Raw genomic sequence first — 20,862 nt, forward strand, 5'->3', positions numbered from 1 at the left:
TACTCAGTTCATAAAATGTTTTTTGAGTATCTTTGTAGTAATCCGCAGGTTAATTATTTTCTGGCATTCCAAAATAAAAATTCTTCTCATTTCATGAGGACCTATGAGAACCATTTGTGACTGTCTGTGTGCCTTAGATATTATTAGGTCATGATATTTATAATGTTTGTGAGCAAGTTTGTGAGATACATTTGCCCCTTGCAAATTCACTCTTGCATGTTTATTAATCAGTTACCTGCAACTCTAAATAGATGGGGAAAATACTTTGATCATTCAACTATTGATCCAGTGATAACAAAATTAGATAATTTAATCTTATGGTCTAAACAGAAAAACGATAGGTTATATTCAAAATAAGGAATAGTCTTGATTTTTTAAGATAAGACGAGGGAATAGATGAATGAATCATGTATCCACGAAGGATGGGTTTTAATACTGAAAATTTACACAGATGGATTGTTTCAAACTAGTGGTATATAACAGCCAGTTAAGAAAAATGATAACCTCTAATTCCTTTTGCAAAGCTATCACTGCTGTAAGGACCAACGTCGCCAACCTCAGTGACACTGCGCTGTGGAAGATCAAGAGGGCTCGTTTTGCCAGGAACCGCCAGAAGAGCGTGCGTTCCCTGCGAGACAGCGTGAAGGGGCCCGCGGAGTCCAAGAGGGCGCTCTCCCTCCCCGAGACCTTAACCTCCAAAATCCGTTGAGTATCTTCTTCCGCCCTTCCTTTAAGTCCGTTTAATGTCTTTCTGAGGCGGACGTGTCTTGTCGAATGTTCACAGGGAGTAGCGTATTTAGCAAACTAAGGTCACTCAGCAGTTTTGGCCTTCGGAGTCCCTAGAGGGTCACCCAAGGGGTGGTAGTGCGCTGGTTGGCTCTTCCCAGTTTGTGGGTGAAGCAAAGCCTTGATCTAGCTGTAGATTGTTTTGAAATGTAGAAGACAGCAGATCCACTGATGCTCGGCAGGAAAGTAGAAGAAGCATTTTCTCCTAAGTCCTAGAATATGGAGGTTTGCGCCAGCTTTGTACCCTAAGAGCTCCTTGGATGAGACTATGACAGGACCCTTAGCAGCTAAGGAGGTAGAGTGGAAATTTGCACTGCATTTTCATTTAATGCATGACAGACGCAGCCAAACAGGCTCCCAAACAAACCAATCATGATGGTTGCTTCTGAAAAAGAAAAATCAAGTGGAGGAAAAGTTGGATTTCTACCCAATCTTACCAGATAACTTAAAATAAAAACAAACTTCATTGCCTACTTAAAAAAAAGACCATATCTACTTGTTTTCTAAAGGTCTTTCTTTATATAGCACTTTTAAAGAGAACAAAAATTTTCTTAAGTTACCAGATGACTAGATAAACTCTAATGATTAGCAATGGCTCATGAATGAGAAATGATTAAAAATTTATAACTAAATCATCATATTAGTGAATGGGTACATTTAAATATATTATTAACTTGTAAAATTTGTTAAATGGTTTAATTTTTAAATAACCGCTGTGAAGTTAATAAAAAAAAACCACCTTAAAACATATTCCTTATTCTGTCAGAGCTGAAAAGTTTGTTTTTTTCATTGGCATTTATTAGAAGACAGCCTTATGTAACATAACCATTTTTAATCATAAATTTGATTTGATTTTATTTATGGCATTTTTCTCTATTTTTTGACAAGCTATGGCAATGTGGTATTTTGAACTTTGGAAGAATTAATGAAAGCCCTTTGAGCAATCAATAACCCAGGTTTTCAGAGAGCCAAGATAATAACAGGTGGTCATTTAAGAATATCCTGTAGTAATCTGAGGCCTGAGGTAAAACTGAATCAGATCCTAGAAACCAACTCCTAGATCAAATAAATTACAATTTCTATAAGAATTTCTCAGCTCTTTTAGAACCTAACCGATCAGTTTTGAGATATAAAGTTTATTTATTGTTATTTCTTGTTAATTGATTCACATGACAATTTCGAAGATTAAGAATGAAAGTAACATTGAACGGTATTCTTGAGATTCACATAAAACGACAAAACTTCTGTGATGTAAACATCTTTTATGTGATGTTAATTACAAATAGGAAAACTAAACTTGCCCCTACTATCCAATGCAGTTAGCACTGAGTATATTTTCTAGGCTCAAGTTGTTTTTAATGCTTATTTAAATAGAGTTGTTGTTGATTTTTAAGCTGTGAGGTTGACCAGGCATGAGCAGTCTGCTCCAGCTCTCGGTGGGACACCCGAACAGACGCCAGGTGGGTACTTCCGACTTGAAGGCCTGTGTGCAAGTATCTATCACAGGTGGACAAAGTAAAGAATGTGGTGTCTCTAACTGGACCAGAGTGATATATTTAGGATCTGCAAGCTTGAAGGGTCTTACCCCAGATGCTCAAGCATTTGAGCCCCTGACATAGCGAGTCTTTTAATCTTGATACTGGCAGGTGACTTTTGATCCCATTAACTTTTGGTCCAGTAAGAAGCATCATGTTAACCTGAGTATGCACTATTCCCCAGAGAGCCAATATGACTAGAGCTATACTTAGTACTCATATTTGTATGTGTATTTACACATAGAAATATTATGTTCATATGTTCATATATATCTGCTATAGGAAAAACATACATTTCATTTGCATTTTAAAAGGTTATACATTTGAACCACCATCATCTACTCATTCCCTTAGCCATTCCTGATTCCCTGCAACTCTACATGCATTTCTGTCTCTAAGAGAAAGGATTTCCACCGTTTGGAGGACTATAGCATCATATTAAGCTTGGTACAGTGTAGCTATCATCTGATGTTCCATGCTGGGTTACAGTGTATCATGAAGTATCCCAAGGGTTGAAGGGACACCGGCGAGGCTATTACAGACTAAATGTTATCTACACAAATGGTGCCACGAGTCACTGGGATGGTTGTGAAGGTTTTGAATACCTGCTATTTGTCAAAAACAAACTTGGTCACTACCACCTATGTATCATGCTATAGAACATTCAGTTTTTCTATTGTTTTCTAAGAATAGTTTTAAGATAAACTTTTCAGAGTTTTCTCAGAAGGAAGATTTCAGGTAAGGAGACTGAAGAATGTGTGTGTTATGTCTTATGAAAATGACCCTAGAAAGAGAGGCAGTTAGGGTGGGAGAGAAGGACAAGAGCAAGCGTCCCAAGATCACAATTGCAAATGGCAGATGTTGGCCAGGGTGTATTTTTCTCTTCTAAAATCGATGAGACAAGGAATAGCAACACTTGACCTAGTCTCTCTACCTTGTTTTGCACATCACTTGGGCCTCAACTGTGCCGAGATAAAAGAAAGAATAAGAATAAGAACTTCTTATCCTGAGCTCATTACAAATGTGAAATCCATCGACTTCCCCTTTGGTCAGGGCTTTTTAGATTGGTCTTAATGCAATTTCACAAACTATCTTTATTGGATGCCATCTTTTCTTTTTGTCTTAAAGCTTCATTGGAAAGCTAGTCTGTAATTACTATTGCCCATTGTAACAATCCAACCAAAGGAATCCTCTGACATCTCTTTGGGAAATGTGTACATATGTTTCCTGACATTAAGAAAAGCTTTCAGACATCTAATTGTCACACTAAAAGTGACCGGATGGAAAGGGGCAGATAATAGCGTTATTTATATTAAATATTATGATAATTTACATGATCACCACCATAAGCAAAACTTGCACAGATTTAGAAGCTTATAAATTGCTTATCAGGCAATTTCAAATTAATTTTTCATTTTTGCATCATTATTTACTGGATGCTGAATGTTTTAACTTGGGAGCAAAGACATGCCAGGATAATCAGAGGACTGTTCAGGATGGTTTAAGATAGTAATTAAATGGAAACTGAAATATTGCTACTTAAATATGCTTTTGTTCAGTACAGGTAACAAGCTCCCCTGTATAAGACCTCTTATTGATTAGGTCTGAAGTAAAGCAGATGCCCTTTAAGTATGCAGCAAAACTTAATTTTAATCGTTTAGGCTAAAGTTTTTGGTACTGGATTTATAATTTATGGCTCTATGATCTTAGCACACAGAGCGAATTTTGCAATGAAAATACACTTATAGGAGGTATACTGCAAAGCTAGTGAAGAGCTGCATTCCTCTGTGACTTTTATGAGTCAAATCAAAGGCCTTGTGCATATATATAAAATTCGTGGAATGCTGTAACTGAAACATTAGAAGTATGTCAACATTCTCATTTTATACAAGAGGACACCAAGGTTCCCAGAAAGGAACAAGTGTCACAAGCATGTTGGTGACAGATCTGGGTCTCAAACCCAGTCATCTCGATCTCTCTTGCAAGGTGTATGTGGTAAATGCTAGTAGGAGCTCAGCACCTTTATTTAATCCTAATCGATGAAATATACACTCATCTGCTAATCCGGAGTTGGTATAATTATGATTAATTAGACATAAGCATATTTCCACCGACGCTGTGAGAACCAGGAATTCTTTGTCTTCGATGTTTCAGAGCATCTCTTGAATATTGATTGAATATAATGCAACAGTCATGGTGTGTTGTAATAAATAGCACGATACTGAAGAAATGGCATCAACTCCATGTGATGACAAGGAGCTTCATTATATTTTGTTTGTCATCCCCTAGAATAAGTAATTAAACAATAGTAGGTAAAAAATAATAATAACACTTCATACACACACACACACACACACACACACACACACACACACAGAGTACCTCTTTACCTGTGAAGAGTATTTTGCAAATCATGTAATTTTGATTTCACAACTCTAAATACTTTCACAAATATTTTTATTTTTTTACTTTACATACAGACAGGAAAACTAAGGTCCTGAGGGATTAAGAACTTCTGTTTAGATGATTTGCTAAAGATCACATATAACTAACTAGTTAGGGACAGAACCGATACTTGAGTCCAGAAGACTTGATTTGCTTTCTTTCCACTCTAACTACCTCTCGATGAATTGGCCTTAGGGTATTCCTGCCCTGTGGGACATGAGCACCCCAGGCTGGTTATGGAGCTGACCTGGGTATTTGGGTCTGCTACAGTGTGGCTTAAGCCTATGAGCATCCAGACCAAAGGACCTTTCCAGTTAGAACCAGCAACTGGTCTAGAGCTATCCTAATCCCTAAAGGGGCATGGGTACTCTACTCCAGTTTACAGAGAAATCTCGAGATCTCTTGGGCTGAATTTGTATCAAGAGAGAAGGCCCAGTGCTAGGTGCCCAGTGCTTGGTGCCCAGCGCTAGGTGTCCAGTGCTAGGTGCCCAGTGCTAGGCACCCAGTGCTTGGTGCCCAGTGTTAGGTGCCCAATGCTAGGTGTCCAGTGCTTGGTGTTCAATGCTAGGTGCCCAGTGCTAGGTGTCCAATGCTAGGTGCCCAGTGCTAGGTGTCCAATGCTAGGTGCCCAGTGCTAGGTGCCCAGTGCTAGGTGTCCAATGCTAGGTAGCATTGATAAAACTTGTGTTTACCTTTCCTGCCTCCCTCTTAATGTGCCAGCCTAGACTTTCAAATTGCTTCGCTTGAGCTCTCTCTTTCTAGAGATGGTTTACAACTCACATCTTCACTAACTTCAAAATGCCTGTTGATCATTACAATCCAATAAATCAAAGAGTACAGTTGTTTTTATAGCAATGCCCTTGTTTGAAATGATAGTTTTTGGGAAATGACATTTTCTATCAAGAAAACATTTATCAGGCATCTGCTGTACTTGGAAATGTGAAGAATGCAGATTCATCAGAAATTTCTATACCTTTAACTTGCTTATAGTCAAGTAAGAGATAAAGTATGCACATAAGTAAATTCTTATCTAGACTGAAAGTGGCAGAGCTGCAGGATGGTTCACATCAAACGCCACGAGAGGAGAGCTGGAGGCAACAGGGAAGGTCTGCAGACAGGCGGCTTTTCAGCCAGGCCTTGACTGCTGGATGGGATGTAAACGTATGGTGATAAGGTGTGTGGTAGGAAGAGGCCAAGGCAGGGACGGGGAGCATATGAGGATATGGAGTTAGTCACCGGCCCCCCAGCTCGATAGCCCTTCTGCGGCTGTGTGCACACATCACAGAACTGCTGTGAATGAAGCTTTGAGTCGAGTTAATGCGCTAAGGAGACCAATGAGGCAGTACAACCAGAACCACTGACATAACGCAACCTCTTTACAGCCCTTGATCGCTGGCTTCCCTCGACCAAGTGCACAGTAAGCTCGCGGAAGGGGTCTTTTTCCCTCTACTGGATCGTCACTCGTCGATTTGACGAAGGGGTCAGTGAGTTGACTTTCACAGAGGAATGTTCCTTATATCCCTAGCCACTTTCTCGCTCTTTGGGGACTTCATCAGTTTTTCTCCTATATAGAAGACAGAAATCTGAGCTATTTGAATTCAGTACACCTAGGCATTTATGAATAATAAGGATCTACTATATGTCAGACACAGTGCCAGATTCTGTGAAGGATATAAAAATATATAAGACATAGCCCTTGCCTTTAAGGAGCCTTTGTTCTTATAGGGGAAATGAGGCAAATGAATGAATAAAAAGTTGTGCCTTGCATAATAGTTACTTGTGACATGAGAGAGAGGCGCGGTAAAGGAAACTTTCTTCCATTTTTCCTTTCATTGCTCCTCTCTTCCCTCCTTTCTTGTCTTCGGGATCACATCCAGTTTCTGAGAGGGGGTGGGCACATGTACTAGAGGGGCTTCTGGGGACCAGATCCATAGGGTAACATCGGAGGTAGGGGTGGAGGGCCGCCTTGCAAGATGAAGAGAGCACCATGAACAAAGATGCAAAGGTGGGAAGGTGTCGGCTGCATTTCGAGGTTCGTGAGGACCCCAGCTTGTAGGAAGGTCGAGCATTTGTGGTGGGGTAATAGTAGATGCGTCTGGAAGAGCAGATCCTGGTCTTGGATGGTCTCGAATTAGCTGACTAAATAAAAGTGTGTTACACTCTGCAGTTTCAGGTAGTCGTGTCCCTCTGTGGACCGCTCGCAATGGACCCGGTCCATGTTAAAGCTATGTTAGGAATGACTCTGCCTCATATGATAGAGATGCTTACCTTTTTATTTTCAGTAACGATAAAATCAAATCTCTTAACAGGTTAAATCTCTATAGTTAAAACATGTAGGAATTTCATAGACGAGAATTTGAAAGTGTTTTAATTTGGCACACCTTAAAGAAAATATTGTAAGCATTTACTTTTAAAGTGGAAATTTTGTACCCTTTATGGATAATCAAAACATTACAATTAATTTCTTTATCATAAAGAAAATTTCAGCTTCGATTTGATTAAGTAACTTTTCTTAGTGAAGAGTGTACCGGTCACAAGCCTACGGTATTTTAAAGAAAGATGATATACAAAGCACAGACTTGTAAAGCCCATAACTGGAGGGGTAAATTATTGGAATGAAAAGTGATTTTTTTTTTTTTTTTTTACTTTATGCAAAAGTTTCCATTTTCTAGTCTTATTATTTTTTTTCCAGTACATTTAGTAGTTCGTTAAAGATCATTCATTCCTGGCTATTCAGAGAAAGCAAAATGAGAGTAGCAAACGTAAAGCTAAAGCATGGAAAATCAATGGAGATGAATCTAAAACGAGGGTAGGGCATTTGTGAAATGATACTTAGTCGTTAGGAAAATATGATTTGATGGGAAAAGTTAAGGTTTATACTTTTTAAATGAATGTCTTCTCGCAACAGGAAGAAGAGTTTTAAAATATTTAAAGGTGAAGTCTGATGGTTTATTTTATAGACCAGAATGGGGATAGAATGAAATTGGTAGCCAGTGTCCAACGTGGGCCTAGTTTAGCGTTCCCTTTCTTCTGTAGCGGGGTCCCTAGATTCTCAGGGCTGTGAAACAAAGGTGCAACTTCTCAAACCCTCCTCAGTTCCATTTTTAACCTTGGGACTTTGGAGTCAAGCCAATCTGGACTTAGAGGTGGTTGAGCAGGACTGAGTGATTCCTTAGGTCTTAAACCTTGCCCCCCAGAGCTAAAAAGAATTGAGGAATGAAGCGGTATTGTAGCAGCCATCGCTTGCTGCTACAGTAACATTGAACCCTGCCAGGAACCTAGATTCTCACACTTGTCACATTCTTGGCCCAAGCTTTCCCAAAGCAATAAACTCCTTTTAGTTATAAAGTAATACTCTGGAGAAGTATTACAAGATTAAATATTTTTCAGTGTTGAAAAGATTGTTCTCTAAACTTATTTTGTTTTATGAGGATTTACATAGGTATTGCTTTTGGTCTGATCTTCTATTTCAGACATTTAATTTAATTGTAATAGACGGCAATGCTTGACATTTCTTGCTTTTTCTTGGTGTTCCACACAAATTAATTTTTTTCTGATGGCTGATGCATGCCCAATAAATAATGATAATATTAACAATGCATTAATTACTCTGCATGTGAAACACCATCATAAACAAATTTCTAGGTTTTATTTGAATAAGTTTTGGTAAAAACTTCTCTAAAGTACATCGCATGTATTATTCCTTCATGAATAGGTTGTATGAGACAGAAAATATTAATGTCCTAGGGTCACGCTGAAGGTTGTCAGCTGCTTTCCTCTGTTAGTCTCTGAGACTTACTTGATTTTGCTGCTTCTTCGTTCGTTGTCAACTATCCCTTCTCAGTATATCACTTTTGAACAGACCAACATTCTTCTGATCATCTGTGGAAAACTAGATGACATAGCTTGTTATCTTATGTGTAGTTCTAACCTAGTGAATTCTGAACCTGACATTACCTTCATGCCACGGCTCCGCAGAAAAGTGTTTGGGCTTGAGACAGCTCGTTTCTGCAGTCCCCCAAAACCTTTCTTCTATCTTGCTTTTCTCGGTTGTGTCCTGGAAGACTGAGATTTTGCCAAATTAGTTGAGGAGTTTGTGGGTATAAATTTCTACCTAGCTCTCTCTTATATCCTTTATGCCATGATTATAAGTAACCACGGTTTGGTTTATAATGATTTGTAACCAAAGCTTGTCATCATGTAGCAGAACTTCTTCTTACCGGATGAGTGATAAGAAGGCTCATGTGCTTACCTAACCCATCAGGCAAAAATGGGTTTCAGTGTAGAAATTCCGATGCTGCTTGTCAAAGGAAGGACAAAAATGCAAAGAGTATTTTGAGTCGGCCCCCAAACATAAATGCGGAAGAGCAAATTTCACTCTTCCTTCCCCCAAAGTTCTAAACTAAAGCAGATCAGAAGAGGCAGAACAACAAGGGAGACAGGGTATAATTTCTGACTTAGAAAAATAACAGAAAGTCAGTGTCAGGGAGCTGCTCGGATATAATTATTTGTTAGGTTAAGAGTAAGTGAAGGGTGAAGGTATTTTTTTCTTTCTATGTGAACTTTCAGCTCACCTTCATGTGGCGTTTTTTCTGTTTTTAAAAGTTCATGCTTCTTTCTTCTCGTTTTTGCACCCCCTGTGTGTTTCTCATATTTACATACAGCAGGTCTTATAATTTGCTATTTATAATTTTGACTATATCATTCAAAGACTACACATTGCTAATATCTCAGGATTTGAAAAAGAAATTTTTTTTTACCTGCTGATTTATGATCATAACTGAATTGAGATAATTTAAGCAAAATAACCCAGTTGATGTTTTTGTGCTCAGTTGATTTTAGAATATTATTTTCATTTTCATCCTTAGTACTTATTTGGCAAAGCTAACAGGGAAACCTCTCTCTTTTTTTCACTGAGGATAAAACTTTGGCAAGATCTCTGAAAACTCACTAAATGTAAAGTTTACTTAGGTGTTTGTCTTGCTGTTCGAACATAACCTAGCATTGCGATGCCCTATTTTTATTTCCATTCCCTTATTAATCTCAAATTATTTGGTAGTTGATGGATGTAATAACTTCTGCCTTTGGACTAATGCTTTGCTTAGCAGGCCATCATGTGCCTTTAATTTGTCAAGAACAGAACCTTTACATATTTAGCGGCAGAAGACAGAATGGCATCTTATCAAGAAGGGAGGTTTTAGGGTAAGCTTACTTGTGGAGGAGCCACCCACTGATGGCCTTTCTTGTACTGACAGGACAACAATCCCCTGAGAATGACAACACCATCAAGGACCTGCTTCCAGAAGATGCTGGGATCGACCACCAGACAGTTCACCAGCTGATTACAGTGCTCATGAAGTTCATGGCCAAGGATGAGAGCAGCGCCGAGTCAGACATCAGCAGTGCGAAGGCCTTCAACACGGTCAAGCGGCACCTGTATGTCTTACTCGGCTATGACCAGCAGGAAGGTTGCTTCATGATTGCGCCTCAAAAGATGCGTCTGTCAACTTGCTTTAATGCGTTTATTGCAGGAATCGCCCAGGTAAGTGTAGAAACAGCTTTCAAAAGTCATATCGTGAAACTTTTATTTTTGCTGTGTTTCGATGGTTCGAATTTTTCCTTTCGGCTTCTCAGAGTCCTTTATACTTTTCTTCAGTTATCAATTTTCTTCCTATTCCAGGTTATGGATTATAACATTAACTTGGGGAAGCACCTTCTGCCCTTGGTGGTCCAGGTGCTCAAATACTGCTCTTGCCCTCAGCTACGGCATTATTTCCAACAGCCACCTCGTTGTTCCCTCTGGCCCCTAAAACCTCACATCCGGCAGATGTGGTTGAAGGCCTTGCTTGTCATCCTTTACAAGGTGAGTCGCTATAGTCAGTTTTTTTGGGAGGTGAAACAATTCTCTTAGCAAGAAGAACACTTCGGAGACCTATGCTGAGAATTTTGTAGGATGACAATTTGACCTTCCGAAGAAGGATCTTATTGTATGATTGGTGTTGAAAAGCAAAGAACTATTAGAATGAAAATAGAAATGGAGGCCATGCCTGTGGATACTCTTGGAAACTGTTTAAAACAAAAAATGGCGACTTGTAGGACATCGGTCAACAAGCTCTATTTATGTTCCGAATTTTAATTGTTATATCAGAAAACAAGGAAAATATTCAAAATTGTATTTATACACCAAATGTTTGTCAGATAATTTTTTTAAATTTTATTAAGTTTATTGGACTGACATCGGTTAATAAAATCATATAGGTTTTAAGTGTACCATTCTATAATACGTCATCTGTATATTGCCTTGTGTGTTCACCACCCAAGGTCAGATCTCTTTCTGTCACCATATGTTGGACTCCCTCGACCCTTTTCTACCTCCCCCTCTCTCCCCTCTCCCTCTGGGAACCACCATACTGCCAACCAGATAATTTTCTCGAAAGGAGTTGTAACTACAAGCTGGCATGCGTCTGCAGTTTGGTGTGGAAGGCAGGGAATACTGTCCCCTGTCAAGATCAGGCCATGAGAGGAATTTATGTTCTCATTTTTCTGTGTGTTTCTTTTTATCCCAAAGAAATACTGAGAAAAATATGTAGCAAGATCAAGCGGAACACATACCCTTCGAAATAACCACGTATATTTTTCTCCCTCCGTTTTATCGAGCAGTACCCATACCGAGACTGTGACATCAGCAAGGTCCTGCTGCATCTGATTCACATAACAGTCAATACACTGAACGCACAGTACCACAGCTGCAAGCCCCACGCTGCGGCAGGGCCTCTGTACAGTGACTACAGTAACGTAAGCAGATACAGCGAAAAAGAGAAAGGTACTTTACACATCTCAATTCTATCCCGAACTTGCCTCGAATGCGTAATACATTTCTGGACAGTGTTTTTCTTAGGAGATAGAGGAGCGCCCCCAGAGATTCTGGAGTCGAAAAAAATCACTTAGCGCTTCATTAATTTTCCGACTTCCCCCTAGATGTTGTTGCTTTAATTTTTTTAAATGAGCGTTCAAGAGAAATAAATGCTATGCTTCTAAAGTCTCTTTCCTAAGAACTGGTGTTTGGTAAAAAACTGCTGTTTGGTGAAGGAGACTTCGTAGGCCTTTTCCTACGGGATGGAGGTGATCTCGGTCGGCGCCTGTCAGCCTCTAATTTGCTCCTGAACTTTGTGCTCACAGATTTGAATGGAGTCTGACTTTGCTGAAGTGCTTTTTCCTGGCCGCCTTACTCAATAAGAATTGATTTAAGGCAACCGAAATGAAATATTTTTGCTGCATAGGTTTACATGATTTCCAACACTGACACTTTTTAATTGATAGTGGAATTAGACTTTAGATAGAGTAAAATTACAGCCTGAATGTTTCTAGGTGAGAGCTGAGAGCTAAGGTGTATATCTTTAGTGCATGTTACTGCATGATTAGATTTGTAAAAGGTGACATCATCTAATCCAGTTCTGAAAGAAAGCCAGGTGGTGTTAACAGAATCTGATTTGGTAGGACTGCTCTGGAAATACCTCAATCAGATGCATTGGAGCCAGCGTTCCATTATATGTTTATTGCTACAAGGTCCAAGTCTAGGTTGGCCATAGATGGAACTCTGAGAGCAAAGTTCTTTAGTTCTGGTACCATTCGGAGCCTTCCTGAAGAACATTTGGTCTACCGACTTAAGTCCTACTTTCTAGGAAACTAGGTAGACTCAGTTAAACTATGGATATCCTGAATGTGGGCCCAGTATTTGGGTCAATCCCAGATGAACCTTTCTAGATGGGAGGTGCCATCTTGAAATCTTTCTTTCTCTCATTCAGTACATTTGGGAATTACTTCAAAGTTATGTAATGGGAGTTGAATAACCATTTCCTCAAAAACCTGTATTTTTCAAAGGAGTATATTTTTAAAAAGGAAAAAAGAAATAAAACAGATCACTGCAGTGCATCTCCCCAGAAACACAGAATTTGATAAGCTTTCTCATCTTTGTGGAAGTTCACGGGGAGTTTTGTATCCATTTTGATTATTAACATTTATTTTTTTATTTTACGAAGATTAGTATTCTTAGTCTATCCAATATCTGCTTCAAGTTTCACTTACTTGTAGACTCTTGTGTATTAGGACAGGATCGAAACTTAATTCTAAGCTTGTATTTCTCATATAGTTAAGAAATCTTAAATAAGCATAATCACACCTGAGCCTCATTTTGTCGTATGGTTAGGTATAAATATAGGCCAAATGCTAAGATTTCAGTGATACTCAACTCGAATAGTAGGTTAATTCTATTTATTGTGGTATTAAGTACATTTTAGTAGCCTTTTCTCTTGCTGCTTTGTATGTGGCCTTTCTAAAGAAAGAACATTTGTTAAGTGAACTTCGTGGGGTTGCAATGTAGCAACCCTTTCCTCATTAATACGTTTTTAGGTTTATCTTTGATTTACCTAAAAGAAGCTTGACAGGCACTCTAAGTGACCAGTTTGTTTACGGAGCCTCAGGATGACTAGTCAAAAATTCTTTTTGGGATTCATAATAGTTACATGTGGCAAACTCCTCAGAGAAGAGTCTTACTTAACTAGGGAAAAATGTTATTTTTTGTTTTTTTCTTTTGTTTACTCTTTCAGTCCATAATCATTTGTGGAGCTTTTGAGATGACCAGTGGCTTTTCTAAGCTTTTTCTGTGTGTTGTGTGTTTCATTACCAAGTGTAGAGTACAGTATTTTGCATTCACAAAGCATAAGGTGCATGTACTGTTAGGCTGTGTCTATGCCAGTTCTCAAATCCCAGGAAGGCATATATTTTTGGAAACGGCGAGGTCTGCTCATTTTGTTTAATTTTCTTTTGCCAAATTAGCCTGAAAATTCGCCAAAAGCAGGGACGTTCAAGCTGCGTCACAGATTCTTGACACGTGTGTGTTATCTGGTTTTAAGTGCGTTGGAAAAGTTTCTGCATGAAGCCTCTGTTGGAATATTGAGATGCCTCTCTTGAAAATGCCGCCAATTGTCACAGGGAAAATGAGCAGCAACTTTTTAACAGGTTGCTCTGTTCAACATGCGGATGATTTGACACCTGGATGAAATACCTAGCCCTGCCTAGACTCGGGCTGGTGTAGAAACCACGCGGATTTTGTTCCATATAATGCTTTCATTGAAATGCTTGTGTAGACACAGCCTAAGAGAGAATAACCTCTTAAGTGTAATTTTGACTTTCTCTCCCCAATTAGAAGAAGATAGTGTTTTTGATGAATCTGATATTCATGATACACCTACTGGACCCTGCAATAAAGAGTCTCAAACTTTTTTTGCAAGATTGAAAAGGATAGGCGGCAGCAAAATGGTGAAATATCAGCCGGTTGAGATGAATGTTCAGAGAAGTATGAATTTTTTCCTCTTAGTAATTTTATGCAGAAATGTTGTACTCTACCATTTGTTTGGGGTGAAATCTTAATTTTATTATGTTACGACACATTTTAATACCGTTGATTTTATATATATGTATGCACAAACAGTATATATATAGACGCGTTTATATATATACGTGAACTGACAGATACATCATTAACGTCGTGATCGTCCCAGAGGGCCATTGCTTGATTTGATTTGTTGCAAGATGTTTGCTTCTCTTCCACACAATTTGAGCACAGTTTCCTAGATCTGCCTCAGCCAAAAGTGATCCCCTCTCCTGTGCACAAATGAACAGAGCTGAGGAATTATCCCGAAGCCTGATTTTGGAAATATGATCTTAAACTGCCATTGTGGGTTCTTTCATGCCAAAGGTTTCTGGTTTTTTTTTTTTTTTGAAATTTAGAATGAACCTTCCAAAAACTTGGCCAGAAGGTCAGTTTTGCCTTCTGGTGGAGCTGGGATTGTGATTATGATTTATGCCAATCGTATGCCCAAGTATGAGGGGAAAAAAAATGGTGGAATCTCCAAGTAAAACAGTACTAGCTTTTTCTGTTTTAATCAGGTGAAATAGAGCTGGCTGAATATAGAGAAACGGGCGCAGTACAAGACAGCATTCTACACTGTGTGAGAGAAGAAAGCATTCAGAAAAAAAAGCTGCGCTCTTTAAAACAAAAATCTCTTGATATAGGGAATGCAGACTCCCTCTTGTTTACATTAGATGAGCACCGTAGGAAGTCCTGCATAGACCGGTGTGACATAGATAAGCCTCCTGCCCAGGCTGCTTATATCACGCAAAGACAACACGACCACGGACGTCCCAGACAGAACTCCGCTACGAGGCCTGACACCGCCGAAGCCCCCGAGAACTCTGCCGCGGGAGGTTTTCAGGAGATGCGAAGGCCTGTGATACCGGAAGTTAGGTTAAACTGCATGGAGACGTTTGAGGTCAAAGTCGATTCTCCGATAAAGCCTGCTCCTAAAGAGGATTTAGACCTGATAGACTTGTCCTCAGATTCGACATCTGGGCCCGAAAAACATTCTATGCTCTCGACATCTGACAGCGACTCTCTCGTGTTTGAACCTCTCCCCCCTCTCCGAATAGTGGAGAGTGATGAGGAAGAGGAGACCATGGACCAAGGAAATGATGGTGCCTCTGGTAAAAATGCTGCCTCCTCGCCCTCCATCCCCAGCCACCCCTCTGTCCTCAGCCTGAGCACAACTCCCCTTGTGCAAGTAAGCGTGGAGGACTGTTCCAAAGACTTTTCTTTTAAGGACTCAGGAAATAATCAGTTGGCAGGCGACAAGGACTCCAGTCTCATAGCTCTGGGAGACCCCACAGACGCTGAAGAATTATCGAAGCAGGAGGAGCTGCACGAGTTTTCCTACGGCAGCCCGCTCACGCTTAAACAAAAACGAGACCTCCTTCAGAAAGCCTACGCTCTTCCCGAGACATCACTGGACGATAACCCTGAGCCCAGCATCGAGGAAGATACGCTGGGTGGGCTGATGCCAAGTTCAGGGGCAAAAACTGTCCTCCTCAAAGTCCCTGAAGATGCTGAGAACCCAACAGAAAGCGAGAAGCCCGACACCAGTGCTGAATCGGATACGGAACAGACTCTTGAGAGGAAGGTCGAAGAGGAGGGAGCCGAGGAATCGGAATTTAAGATTCAGATCGTCCCCAGGCAGAGGAAGCAGAGGAAGATTGCTGTCAGTGCCATCCAGAGAGAGTACCTTGACATCTCCTTCAACATTCTAGATAAATTGGGAGAACAGAAAGATCCAGGTAAGCTCACGTCTCTTCTTTGTCCCAGCCTCACATTCAAGTTTGTGCATCTTACTCGGTAGGGTCTTGGCACTGACCCAGCTCTCAATCTTATAATGTCAGAGAGTGACATTATAATTGTTTCATAATCACTCTGAATCCATGCTGCTTACTCGGGCGTGTTGGATTCAGACGCGGTTCTATTGGCTCCATAAATGTTTCTGTATGTGTTGTTTCTGAAGTACAGTCAATTCTTGATCATCCTTGGCAATGAGACGCAATGGTTAATTCATGTCAAGATATTCCACATATCATTTTAGCCTTCCTAGGTCCGCAAAAGTCATTATTTAGAACTTTTTGCTTTCTTTCTTTTTTTTGTTCCTGCTATACTTTAGTAAGCTATCATATAGTCCAAAAGAGGAATAAACTTGAAGGACTAAAAAGAGCGCTTAGAGTGATTAAGAATTGACTGTATAATCGCTTAGGGTCTACACAGTTGATTATATATTTTAACCAATATCTGCAATCTGGTGGGCGTTGTGTGCCCTCAGGACCCAAGAGAAAGAAAGAAAAAGCCCAGTTACTACTGAGACCCTAATCCGTGGACACCACTTGATGGTGAAGTTGTCACAGCACGTGGATTTCCTGCCTCGAGTGCCATTTTTTGGAGGCACTCTTTCTAAGAAGGATAACTTGCCAAAGTGGCAAGCCGAGAGTCCCTCATCCTAAAACACAGTCTAATGCAGGATTGCCATCATACTGATGGAACACATCTTCGTTTCTCAGCTCAGATCTTAGAAAAGAGAATGTGACTCTTCAAAAACAATGAAATTGGTTAGGGATGCCTATTTTATTAGATGTGTAGACTCTAGAACATTGAGAACTGGCAAAGATCGAAGAGACCTCTAGCATAACCCCTCACTTCCCTTAAGAAGAAACTGGTTCTCTGAGGAGGCGCTGTGCCTTGCCGCAGGTCACACGGCCAGGCGGTGGCAGTGCCAGGGCTGTTGTCACGATGCTAGTCCTGCTTCTCCCACTACTGCACACAAAAGCCACTTTAAGAGAACGGCCCCGGCTCCTCGATTTGCCCGGCTGTTTCCTCAGGTTCGATTTGCTCAGGTTCCCAGTGGTTTTCTACCTCACAGGACAGGGCCGCGTGCCTCAAAGGTGCTGTGTGAAAATCTGCTGAACGAACGTTGTTAGCGTATTTGGGAAAGGTCGTGTTCCAGCCAGGCAGGGAGAAGAAAAAGATCCTGGTAACAACAGGAAAGTTTGAGAAGGTTTCTAGGGAAACTGGGATATCTTTTAATTGTTTAGAGCCAGGAAAATATCTGCATATAGATGGAGGAAGGCGGTGGTCTAGAAGGGATGGATAGAGGTCTGTGGGATGGGTGTATAAGAAACCGTATGAGGTCCACAGGGTAGGTATGCATGATATATAGATTGTAGTATGTATGTTTTGGGTGTATGTGTGTTGCTTTCTTTATTCATCTATACTTTCAATACCTCTTCCTATTTAATGTAATCAGAAGAATTTTCCACAGCCTCCTATCACCTCACCTGCCTGGCTTCCAGCGTCTAAACTTATCCACCTGGCCTTCCTCGCTGGGGCTGTCTTACGTTCTGTTTTATGTTCCCGTCTAAAGCCAGCTTTTCCACATATTGACAAGATTCCACGTCTCTTACCCACTCAAGGCTATAGACCCAGACATTCTCCCCTCTTTCTCTTCCCTTAGTTTTTTTCTTTCTGAAGGATCCTTGACTTGAGCATACAAACATAATGTCACTTCTCTCTTAGAAAAAAAAAAAAAGTTCTTCATATCTCAAATCTCGTTTTGCTCCTCCCCTTTTTAGGAAAACTCTTTAAAGAGTTGTCTATACTGTTACTATCTCCATCCTATTCTTTCTAAAAAGAACTCATCATTCCTGCGCAGCTTTCCTCTCCACTAGTTCACCCAAACTCCACTTGCCAAGGTCTACACTCACTCTCTTGGTGAACTCATCCAGTCTTATGGTTTTACATATTGTCCGTATGCTGAGACGATTCTATCAGTTGCTGGAATAATGATGTGTAACAAGCATAAATTCTCAGCAATATACAACAATAAGCATTTTATGTGGTTTGCACATCTCTTGGTCGTCTGGGAATCGGCTCATCCGGGTTGGCCTTGGCTGGGTGGTCAGTTTCCTCCTGGGATCTGTGAAGCCTGGGAATATTCTTTTCATGGAGAAGGAAGAGAACAAGCTCAATTACACAGACGCTTTTCAAGCATTTGGTCATGCTTTGCTCGCAAACATTTGGTTAGCCACAACAAATCACATGGCTGAGCCCAAAGTCAAAGGGGAAGTATACTTTGCCTCTTTAGTGGAAGGAACTTCGGAGTCACATGACAAAGGGCATGGTTCAGGGAGGAGTAAAGAATTAGGGCCACATCTCCCAAATATTTCGTGGTCCACATTTGTACTAAAAAATGATCTGTTGTTTATCTGAAATTAAATTTTAATTGGATGTCCTCCATTTTATCTGGTCACCTTAATCTACTTTCAAAATATACCCAGAGTCTGGCCCCTGCTCACTACTTCCCCCGCTCCCACCCTAGTCTGAGCCACCGTCACCTCTCACCTGCGTCAGCTGCCATCGCCTCCTAAATATTCCCTGCCTTCTTATCTGCCTAACACAGCAGCCGGAGTGATCCTGTGAGACACGATTACACCATTCCTCGGCTTAAAGCCCCCCATCGGCTCCCCATTTCTTTAATAGTGCAAGCTCAAGTCCTCTAAATTCCTGGGATGCTTTACATGGCGATTCTCACTAGGTCTCTCACTTTGTTTTGCTCAGCTCTCCACGGTTTTTCTACTCAGCCACAGTGGCCTCTTGCCATTTCTCGAACACCCTATATAGTCCTACCTTAGGGCCTTTACTCCGGCCGTTCCCTCAGACTGACAGTGTCTTCTCCAGTTATCTGCTTGGCTCACTTACCTTCTTTTCATTCTTTAATCAAACGTCAGGTTCCCAATGAGGCCTGGACTACACCCCATCCTTCCACCCCACCTGGCATCTGCAATCTCTTTCTCTCCTCTGTTTCTCCTCTCCAAAGAATGATTCTTCAAAAGTACAATAATTTATTTTCTTTTATGCATATTATTGTTTGTCTCTTCCCATTAAAACGAAAGCTCCCAGAGGCAAGGATTTTGGTTTGGTTTGTTTGTTGATTGTATCAGCAATAGAGTGATGGAAAATATTTGATGAATGAATGAATTAATAGTATGACATTTTCTGCACATCACTATGAAAAATTGAACAGAAATATTTAAAGCTAAGTGTATAGCTCCATTTAATACGTGTTGCCTTGAACTGCATACCAGTGGAAGGCTTCATAAAATGATTTAAGACTGAGCAAAATTGCCCAGATTAAAAAATTTCAGTACACTAATGATTATCCATAACTATCCTACAGTAATGAATGACATTTCTTTAAAATTAAAGATACACCGAGGATTTTAATAAGCATACCAAAACTCTAAAGTCTTAAGTATTTTTCAAAGAAAGCTTAAAAATTCATTTTAAGCTTTCTCATTCTACAGTATCGGTGGGATTATTATGCCATAGCAGCATACATAAAACAGATAAGGGCCAGAGAGGTAATTATGCAATTTTTTAGCTAGTGCTTTGGGGATAATACCTAAGAGAAAAATAATAACCTAATCTTTAATGTCTTAATGACTAAGATAATTTAACATGGGTAGTTATTTATGCTTTATTAAGAGTTTGAGAAACATTATTACAATTACACTTTTTTTGTTATCAAGAAGTTATTAATCTGGCAACTATATCTATTCAGAAAGACCTCTGAAAATCAAAAGTAGATGTTTTGAAATCAATGTTCAAAACATTTTCTCCCAGGCTCTCATCTAGGATCAATTTTGCTTTTATTTCTGACAGTTTTGCAAGTTTTGCGATCATCCAATAATAGACTAGCATCTGCATACTTAAATCATATGTATGTATGGTAGCTTGCTCTGTTGCCAGAAAAAATGATTGACCATAAGAAAATGATGAGACAGAAGGAGACATTATTAAGCTTAAGAACTTGAAGGCACTTAGGGTGGGCATCCCTGAATTACAGCATAGTAGAGTCACGAAAGCCCGTTAGGTGAGTCCATGTTGCTCACTATATGACACAGCTTAAGATGGCAAGGAGGTTTGTAAAGACTTTTAGGCAGTTCGCTATGATAAACCATTCAACTTTGCGAAAAGGTTTAAAGGATAATCTTTACCTAGTATAATGTGGGGCAACTTATTTCCCATTATTGATAGATTAATAAGACAATATTACATGCTAAAAATACTTTACCTTAGATACATCTGACAAATAGAAGAAGCAAAGGATACAGTCTGTTTCTCGTTCAACTAATAAAATATAAAATCTGAGTTAAGAGTAAGTATTTCATGTCAGGTACAGTCCCTGCTCTTAAATTACTTATGGTTTAGCAAAGGTTATAGACAAGTAGATAGAAAATTACATAATAGTGTGTTAGGTTAGGGAGAGATTAAAGATGGGGTGCTCTGGAATTACATGAGTGTCACCTGATCCAGTTTTTTTTTGTTTGTATTTTTTGAGGTGGATGTGATCTTAGAAATCTAACCTAACTGGAGGAGGAATTTTTTGTATATATAAAGATGTAGATGAGGGTGAGGAAATTGCCAGACAAAGGTGGAATGGTGAAATGATATAGGTAAAAAGAACTGTAAGCACCTTTAGGTATTAGATGAAAAGAAATCCAGTTCTGGAAAGATTAAGTGACCTGCTCAAGGAAAGGCAGTGTGAGCATGCCTAGTTTTGGTTCTGTAATTGTGCTGTCATTAATTTCTGAAGGGCATATCCACATATGCAGAGTGTAATGTACAAGCAATTCTCCATGGAACTTTGAAACTAGTGTGTATATA

The 20,862-nt window shown here is 39.8% G+C and overlaps 1 protein-coding gene across 1 annotated transcript in view; it reads left to right on the forward strand.

The window, feature by feature from the left end:
* Window positions 1-20,862, forward strand: part of UNC79 (unc-79 homolog, NALCN channel complex subunit) — a 185,541-nt gene that overhangs the window by 93,927 nt on the left and 70,752 nt on the right. Inside the window, 6 exon segments of the mRNA XM_023538367.1 lie at window positions 525-704; window positions 10,022-10,308; window positions 10,447-10,629; window positions 11,427-11,589; window positions 13,972-14,121; window positions 14,715-15,935. Coding sequence (XP_023394135.1) covers window positions 525-704; window positions 10,022-10,308; window positions 10,447-10,629; window positions 11,427-11,589; window positions 13,972-14,121; window positions 14,715-15,935 — 2,184 coding nt within the window.

The sequence above is a fragment of the Pteropus vampyrus genome, unplaced genomic scaffold, assembly GCF_000151845.1.
Source record: "Pteropus vampyrus isolate Shadow unplaced genomic scaffold, Pvam_2.0 Scaffold219, whole genome shotgun sequence".
NCBI lineage: Eukaryota > Metazoa > Chordata > Mammalia > Chiroptera > Pteropodidae > Pteropus > Pteropus vampyrus.